The sequence below is a fragment of the Papaver somniferum genome, chromosome 1, assembly GCF_003573695.1.
Source record: "Papaver somniferum cultivar HN1 chromosome 1, ASM357369v1, whole genome shotgun sequence".
NCBI lineage: Eukaryota > Viridiplantae > Streptophyta > Magnoliopsida > Ranunculales > Papaveraceae > Papaver > Papaver somniferum.
In genome coordinates this window covers 71,525,081-71,533,962 of record NC_039358.1, presented here as the reverse complement: position 1 = coordinate 71,533,962, position 8,882 = coordinate 71,525,081, and the positions used below count along the sequence as shown (strand labels likewise).

General features: G+C 37.5%; 2 protein-coding genes across 2 annotated transcripts; both read right to left on the bottom strand.

Moving 5' to 3' along the window:
- Positions 1 to 637: 637 nt before the first annotated feature.
- LOC113290421 (eukaryotic translation initiation factor 4B3-like) lies at positions 638 to 3,485 on the bottom strand. Its single transcript, XM_026540031.1, has 2 exons — positions 2,032 to 3,485; positions 638 to 934 (listed from the first exon to the last, which is right to left on the bottom strand). The coding sequence occupies exons 1-2, from the start codon at positions 3,258 to 3,260 to the stop codon at positions 925 to 927; spliced, it is 1,239 nt and encodes a 412-aa protein (XP_026395816.1). The 5' UTR covers positions 3,261 to 3,485; the 3' UTR covers positions 638 to 924.
- Positions 3,486 to 4,872: 1,387 nt separating this feature from the next.
- LOC113330257 (probable magnesium transporter NIPA6) lies at positions 4,873 to 8,611 on the bottom strand. Its single transcript, XM_026577124.1, has 9 exons — positions 8,333 to 8,611; positions 7,612 to 7,668; positions 7,409 to 7,499; positions 7,156 to 7,316; positions 6,948 to 7,075; positions 6,733 to 6,870; positions 6,136 to 6,228; positions 5,923 to 6,037; positions 4,873 to 5,123 (listed from the first exon to the last, which is right to left on the bottom strand). Exons 1-9 carry the CDS (start codon positions 8,454 to 8,456, stop codon positions 5,041 to 5,043), a joined length of 990 nt encoding a protein of 329 aa, XP_026432909.1. The 5' UTR covers positions 8,457 to 8,611; the 3' UTR covers positions 4,873 to 5,040.
- Positions 8,612 to 8,882: the final 271 nt, after the last annotated feature.

Here is an 8,882-nt window from a genome sequence, read left to right as displayed (position 1 = left end):
TTCTTCACTCTCTAAATCTTCTTCTTCATCAATAGGTTGTTCAATCGATCGATTTGAACGAGATACTGCCTTACGACGACCCATTATATAGATGAGTTTAATCGTCGATTAAAGTTTCACGAATCGACAATTAAATTTCCGCGATGAAAAAAAAAAGAAAGGAAAGGGTGAATGAGTTCAGCTGTGGAGAGGAAGAAGAAGAAGGTGAATGAAACTGATTTTAGGTGTAGTTGATTATAGGTTTTGTATTAGGGTTAGGGACAGATTAGTAGTAATTTAAAGGATTTAAGGGCATATAGGTAATCGAACCACCCCAAAGAGTACCCCTTATAAGGTCACCCAAGTTAGGACTAGTGCCTTGTATGCCTAAGAAGATTTTGGTATGCCCAATATTATGGTTCCTTAGTATTCATAGTAAATATTACTTTACGCCTTCGGAGGTCTTTTTTGAACCTACACCATGGGATTTCCAATAGCTAGGTTGGAAAACCTCCCTAAACCTACTTATTGTTTGTACACAAATAATCTCAGTCCCGTCAAATATCAAATGAATATCAAATACAATTGGGGATCATTTTTCACCAGATTAGGAGTTTGGTAACCCAAAATTGGTACCCTATGATAGCCACAGCAAAGATTGCCCCAAAACTTGTATAATAAGTTGCAATGAGAAAAAGAAAAATAAATAATTGTCTCTAATACAAACAACTCCTTTTAAGGTAACATTAGCAAGATCATGGATGCTATCAAAATTTCCAAAGTAACTCTACTGAATAATAACTAAATAATAAAGTATATATATGAAAAAAAATGACAAGATGTCACGCTAATTTTCTCTCTTGATACATATCGTTTGTGTATCTCTCTCTCTTCAGCTTGCAATTTCGGTTTCAGTTTCAGCAGCAACACCTCCATCCTCATTCTCTACCTCGGACTGAAACCCAAATTTATGTCAGCAGTTACTCAAAGGTAGAATGTAAAAGCATAAAAATATGTAAAACCATTCAGCAATAGCAGATGTATGGCATCTATGAGTCAAACATGATGCAGAGAAAAATTAGTACCAGAGTGCAAATACACATTATGTCACCGACCCGCCCAAGAGAATGGACACTATCTATAACTAATACGTCTTGAAACACTTGCTAAACTTCCTTTCTATCTTTACTCCTCAAAGTGGTTCTATAACAGTATGGAAGCACCGGGGAAAAAGAACAAAATGAACATTTCCCGGAACAAGATTGCAAAGGCAAGTATGATCATTGTTTGTTCCAGATGTCTTGGATGTGGCTCTATGTGATGCCAGGATAGCTAATAAGTCACGACTGTTCCTCACGTAGACATGTACAGATTTGAAGTACCAGTTCAAAGGCATTGGAAAATATTCTACTATCTTATTAATCCGAGAGAACTGATATTCACATTTATCAGACATAAAAACATATGCAAGTGAAGTTACTTTTGCTATTTCTGTACAAACACTAGTAATGGTGCTAATCAGCCAGCATATTTGGCATGGGCTAAAGATTTGATTGCAGTTGGCCAGTTGCACAGGTAAATTGGGATTATTTGAGAATCTAGGCGAGGCGAGGCTCAACGAAATTAACCATGATTTGAATGGAATAACTCAAAACAAAAAGCTCAAGCAATAAAAAGGTTTTTTGAATGGAATTCTTTCCCAGATATGCTAATTTACGATGTTTCAACATATAACAAAGTGCCTACACTAACAATTACTGGTTGCCTCTAAAAATTTGAAAGGAAGAGAAGACAAAATCAAAGAGGTCCATAGATGGAAACAGCTATAAAAAAAAAAGCATATAACGGTACTAAATGTAGCCCATCAAAAACGATCAATGCTATGTGACCTACTTCTTAAAGCAACCAAATACAATAAATACTTCTTAAAGCCGCATTCAGAAGTTAATCCAGAAAAGGAAAAAAAAAACATGAAACAGAACCATTCAATTTCTGGCATACTTAGATGCTAAATAAATACAAAATATCACGCAATTGGTTTAATGATCAAACCTTGGAGGAGGTGAGACATCACGAGATCCAGGCTTCCTCCAGCTCCTCTCTGTTTCACTTCCATTGCCATTACCAAAACTCTTCTTTCCGAATGAAGATGAACCATCAACTGGACCAGTCCCATTAGAACTGTTTTCTTTAATCTTGATGGAATCGAATTGCTCATCCATCTTCTTCCAATCCTGACCTTTTGATTCCAAGATTTCCTCTCTTGGTCTAGCATCTCCGAACGGATTTGAACCCTTAGTTTTGGTCACGGTTCCAGGTTGTTCTTCTCCATTAGTAGGTGAAAGAGTCCTTGGCTTCAAAACAAGTTTAGGCCTTGCTCCATTACCCATCCCAGTAGGAGATGAAACTTCCTCTCTCTTCTTCCCCCAAGTATCTGAATCTGGACCACCTCCATTAGAATTCTCCTTCTGAAACCCAAACCCGTCTCTTCTCTCCCTCTCAAATCCTCCACCAGCTCTTCGCGGTGGAGGCATTGAAGAAACCCTGCTCTTATTGGTTACCCAGCTATCAGATTCATCAGCTCTAGACCCTGTATCTGGAAATCCACCACCAGCACCTCTTTCTCTCCTCTCAAAAGAAGGAGGTCCAGCTGATCTCTTAGCGGCACCCCAATCATCAGTTTCATCAGCCCTAGATTGTGAATCAAAAAATCCACCACCACCACTACCTCTTTCTCTCCTCTCAAATCCTCCAACTGCTTTCTTAGAACCCCAATCACCAGACTCATCAGCCCTAGACGGACCAGAATCTTTAGTATTCTCCCTATCCCTAAACCCTCCTCCGCTTCTACCCCTAGATTCATCAGATCTTTCTTCTCTATTACCTCCATAAGAACGGAATCCACCACCCAAACGACCTGAATCACGTTCAAGCTCATCAGCTGTACGTTCTCTAGGACGAGTTGGTAACGAACGAAGCTCATCAGTTGTTAAACCTGGTTGAGATGATGAATTCTTGGATCCAGTTTGGAATTCAGAAAGTGGTATCGGAACTGCTTTCTTCTTCTTGGTTTTTGTTGCTACTGCTGCTGATAGTGATGGGAAATCAGCGAGCGGCTGTTGTTCTTCTTTCTGTTGATGACTGAACTTGAAAAGCTTACTCTTCTCCTTCTCTTTTTCTTTCTCTTGTTGTTGAATCAATTCTTCTGCTGCATCGTTTTCTTCTGCTTCTAATGCCCATGCTCCTGGTTTTCCCCAAGCTGATACTGTAGTCGTCGCCATGGTTGCTTGTTTTGCTTAATTTTCTCTGCTTCTTTCTCTCTAAAAACTCTCTCTCTCTTTCTTCTGTGGATGGAAATTTGTTGTGTGCCCTAGAATGGACGGTTATTAGGAGAAAAAGATATCTAGACTTTCTTAATTTAGCGTTGATTGAAAGCTGGTGGTATTGACGGCTAAGATGAACTGTGTTTAGATTCGTAGTGACGTAGGTAAAAAAATCCTTGCAGAAATGTCTGAAAATTTTGTGTGAGATGAAAATACCCGAGGAATGGCTTTATATTGGAAGGCTTCATTTGGATTTTTAGTGTCTAAAAAGTGGTTATGGGATATTCTTCACTTAGGTACAAAATGTTTAGAATATTCTTTAACAAAAATAAAAACATAAAAACCTAATCTTTTCTAATCTAATCCTAAAAAAAAACTGCTCCTCTTCCTTCCTTCCTTCATCTTTCTTCTCTTCCTCTCCTCCATTGTTAGTGCTACGTCTAGGTTCGCCAACCGTAATCTTGGTTTATGAAGAACTTACGTCCAAGTTGGATAAATTCTAACCGTATAAATAGTTTGCAAGTTGGTTTACGTTTGGGTTCCCTTAGTTCTAACCGTAGAATTGAATTTACGTCTAGGTTTATCTTATAGGCTAACCTAGACGTAATTGTTCACGTATCTATTGAGAGTTTCGCTCATATTGGATTACGTCTAGGTTTTGTGAATTGATTTTCCAGACGTAATTGTATACGTCTAGGTTCGTGGCTTATTTTTTTCTGGACGTAATTATCCACGTCTGGGTTTTTGAAGAAAATCTAACCTAGACGTTTTAGATTACGGTTGGAAATCCAAAAATCTATCCTAGACGTAAAACGGGTAATAAATACCCATGGAAAACATATTTACGGTTGGGTTGGGGAACCCAGACGTAATTCAATTTTTGTCTTATTGGAAACCAGTTACGGTTTGGAGTTCTTCCAAACCCAGACGTAAAATTGAATTACGGTTGGAAACGAAGCCCAACCCAGACGTAATTTGCCATGAAAGTCTAAAAATCTGAATTTTTTTACGTACTTAAGCTAGTTTTGAGCGAAATTGAACCCATGGGAGATAGTTTAGAGGTGTACATGTTGATTTTCAACCATTGGTTCTTCACTTTGTTGATTTATTTCTTCAATTGGTGTAGATTCATCATCACTTCGTGTTAAACCCTCTCTACCATCTAACAAAATTCATCTTCTTAATTTAATTATTATCTAATTAAATTAAAATTAACTACATAAAAGTTGTTTGGTCATTACAAAATTATTTGAGATAAGGGGTTTTTAATATTACTTGTGGATGACTCATTTTTTGCTTATTAGGTGACGCCCCTCTAATGGAATGTGATCCCCAATAATAGCCTTCTTATATAGAGACCTACTGGCCCAAAAGGGTTCTAAATCCTAATCAGTCTTAGGTTTGGAAATTTTGGAATTTTTACCAAGACCAAACATCGGAGTTTCTTGATTAGGAAACTAGATGCAGCTATCCAAATTTAGTACGCATCTGACACGCTTTTACGTACTACCAAGATTTTCTGTCTCACCTAACTCTGTAATGACACACCTTTGCGCAGGTACATATTATGTAATCGAACTATAACCTTTTCATGAACATATATTACATGACTCACTACTGGATCTGTTGTTTGGATGGCCCAAGGCACAGATTATGTACAAGTTACAACTACTTCTATACATGAAGATTGTGACTTTGTACTACAAAAAAGAATCCGGGCTCGTCTATTTCTCAGGGATTATGATTCCAAGTAGCTTGATCTCCGCAAGCTGATGAAATGGTCATCCTTGTCTGATTCACCGGTGTACCATGAGATAATGCCTGCATTAAACAAGAACAATTATGAGATTCAATGCGCACAAAAGTGGAATAGCAAGATCCTAACTATACAAGGAAACACAAGCATATGGGAAAACCAAGAATGGACAAACAGCTATTACATTGTACTATTTAATCAATAATTCAAACAAGATTCTAACTTTCTTATGACTAAAATATCCACAGTTCAGCAAAATCATCATATAAAAGAGATTCTTATTGCTATTGAAGACCCGCTAGCGTATCCAGTTTTAATTAAAATAAATGAAGGAAATGGAGGGACCAGAATGCTTACGTTAACAAACTTCAGTCAACACTAAGCTTAGCAGTTTACCTTAGCCCTATATTACCAACTAGGTTCACTCTCTTGTTTCACTTGCTATTTCATTTAACTATGTTCTCAAGGTAGCTCTATAGCGCATACACAGTTAATGGGTGGGACAAATCACTCTTTCACTTTATCTAGATCTCAGATCCCCTAGGCCAAAGCTGAAGTAACCAAACAATCATTTTCTAATGAAGGATTTGATGGATGGCTTACCAATGTCAAGATAATAGACCAGACTAACTGGGGACACTTATCTCAGGTGGAACCCATGGAAAGAAATTCCTAACCCCCAGCACTTATCTATATCAGAAAATGGACCAGCTAACATATGACACTCTTATCTCAGGCGGAATCCATGGAAAGAGAGTCTGAGAGGCTGAAGTGTTTTGAGTTGTAATCATTCTTGTTTCTCATATTCCTGACTGTTAAGTGACTCGAGTAAATATAGCAAGAGCAGCATCATGTTATACATACCGGTCGGAGTTGGTTCTTGCTCTCTGGTGGAATGCAGTATCATAGTCCCACAAAGTATGGTAACAAATCCACATATCTCAGAGGCTATGCTGCTTGCATCCTGACCAGACCAATCCTGCACATGACATAAATGGTAACCAACAAATTTTAAGCCATTGATATCTAAAAGTAATTAAAATGATGTAGACGGGAGAACAAATAATCTTTGAATACCTTAAACATAATTGCACTTGCAATGATTGTCAGCGTGGTAAATGATACATAATAAACTGGAGAAACTATTGCAGTGTTGAAGGTATCCAAAGCCTGAAACAGTGATGCAACAAGAATCAGACGACTTATGCGAAATTTCTACCTTCCAAATGCGCAAAACAGTCAAAGCTACCAGTGTAAAACATTTCTCTGTGAAACAAACTGTGAACATGTGGTATGGGTTCCTCACGATATGCAATAGCCAATAGGAATCCTCAATAAAAATATGGATTGTCAAACATTTCAAGCAAGGTGGCTCTAAAAATACTGATAAACCAGATACACATTCAGGCATAGCAGGATGCCTCAAAAGAAATGAAAAGTTGAAGCATTAAATATTCAATAGTCTATCTACTGAAATGATGTAGTCATCCTATCCGATGTGATATAGTTATAAGTAAGAAAAAATAATTTGCCACAAACATTTAACAGCTGAACAAGAAAAACATGCTACAGTTATTTCCCATATCATTGGTCATGGCCTACTAAAGTAGACATATTAAGGGACCATCAGATGCAAATAACGCTCCCAAAAATGTATAAAATAATTAGTTCTACCTTGTTCAAGTAATTTAACTGTGTAATGACACAGATGACTGCAACTGTAAAGAAAAACCAGGTCTGGGGATATGAAAGCTGACTTATCCCCTCAAGTGTGAGCTTCATTGCAATACCAATGGCTTTTATGCTCATGACCTGTATTATCAACATGTAAGTCAAAACTCAAATACACAACTAACAAGCTAGCAACTCAACAATCTCTGTAACCATACCGTCATTGAACCCATTAAAGAACAAATGCCAACATATACAAGAACATTTGTCTGCCCGTAACGAGATTCAAAGTACAACATAAGAGCTAGCGTTATAGCCACAATAGCCCCTGCATAAAACAGAAATGCTGCAAAAGCATGTGTAGAACAAAGTATTAGTGAAAAAGCAAATCGAGGATATAAAGTATGCATAAGCCTCTAAAGGTACCAGGTTGAACTGCGAGGCTCCAAATCTCTTGTACAGAGCTTGGGGTATGCTCCTGAGGTGCATGGATCACAATCACAACCGAACCAACAATGCAAGACACACATCCAAGAAGTCCCATTTTCTTTAGACGCTCCTTTAGCAAGAAGTGTGCTAAAACAGCACTACTCAGATTCATGGAACAAAATAGATTGTTAGTTCTAAAAGTTGTATTTGGAAACTTGTCTAACAAAGCCATGGAATACTTGCTCAATACCTTACAATTATACTTAATGCACCAAGAGGAGTCACCAGAACAGCTGGAGCAAAAATATAGGCCACAAAATTTGCAACCTCTCCAACAATCACTGAAATTGTACCAATCTCAAGATAAGTAATCATTCACAAGATAAGGTATTCATAAGAACAGTGAGAGAAAAAATGTAAGCAAAGCAAATACTTTCGTGAAGACAGGCTTACTTGTTATCATCCCTGCCCACCAAAGAGGCTCTAGTAAGTAAGTGTATCCACCAACTCCTACAACACAAAAATCAAATACATAACCAGCATAATAAGAATCTACCTAAGTCACAGAAAAGTGTAGTCCCTGGTAAATGACAAGAATATCATGAAGCAAACAGCAATAATTCTGTGGATTTTTGTCATGATGCTCCAAAAGCTAATAACAAGACATTCATTTACGGTAAGAAACATTGATCAAAACCACAATGCATGACTAAAGGGAAACACAAACAAATGGTGTCACCACCAAATGATTCCTATATCTAGAACACTTAATGCTCAGTACCAAACTTCTCCATAATAACATTAAACATGTTTCCAAATCACTGTTTCCCGTTGCTACATATATAGGAATAAATGGTTGATGATTAGAGCAATGTGTATGAAAAGTGAAGAAGTTCCAGCAGCATACATTTAATAAAAAATTAAGATGCACGAAGAATACCTTATTTGGTTTAACAAAAAATTCCTTTCATTTTACAACTTACCCCTACACTGTGACGGTATGACCTATTTCTATCTAAGCCACTAGTCACTCCAATATCAAAATCAAAATTCGTCTAAAATTAGGGCTTAAAAGGAGGAATCAAGAAACTATATAATTTTGCTTAAAACCCCGGATCTTTAAGTTTCCCAGAGTAAAATAAAAAAAGAAAGAAGAGGATTTGGGATTGTATACCTGCTCGTGTACCAGCAGCAGCAGCTCTTTTAAGACCTAATTTCTTTAAAATGAAACTAGCTCCTACAAAAACACTTGAAATTACTGCTAGAATTAATCCTCTTGAATTATCAGAGAAAGTCATCTCCTCCCTCTTTCCTAATTCAAATTCCACTTCCAATCCAAAGAATGAATTTCCCGCTAATGAATTTCAAATTCCCTCCAAATTCCACAACAGATCCGGCACGAATCTTCTTCCGCTACGTGATGAGTTGAGTTCTAGAAAGTGAGAGGTCTTAAAAATCCCTCCCGCCGTCCCGCTGGTCTCTACTTGTCAGTTTTCTGTTTCCTACCATGGCAGCAGTTTTTGCTATCATGTGTTTCGTGGACTACCGAGACCAAAATGATCTGATAATCATGGCCGTGGAAATATCAACTGCACGCCGTTATGCAGTGGTTTCTGATTTTGTCACGTGAACTCTAGTGGGTCCCACGTTTGAATAGATGGATTTTTACGTGGACTTTTTCGTTAATTGAAGAAAACTGCTATATAATATTCCCTCCGTTGCTT

Excerpts from the sequence above, each read along its gene's own strand:
- LOC113290421 (XM_026540031.1), bottom strand. The coding sequence starts at position 3,260 with ATGGCGACGACTACAGTATCAGCTTGGGGAAAACCAGGAGCATGGGCA.
- LOC113330257 (XM_026577124.1), bottom strand. The coding sequence starts at position 8,456 with ATGACTTTCTCTGATAATTCAAGAGGATTAATTCTAGCAGTAATTTCA. Across the intron at positions 6,871-6,947 it reads CTTTAATGGGTTCAATGACG|GTCATGAGCATAAAAGCCAT; the intron begins GTATGGTTACAG and ends TTGATAATACAG. Across the intron at positions 5,124-5,922 it reads GCAAGAACCAACTCCGACCG|GCATTATCTCATGGTACACC; the intron begins GTATGTATAACA and ends TGTTTAATGCAG.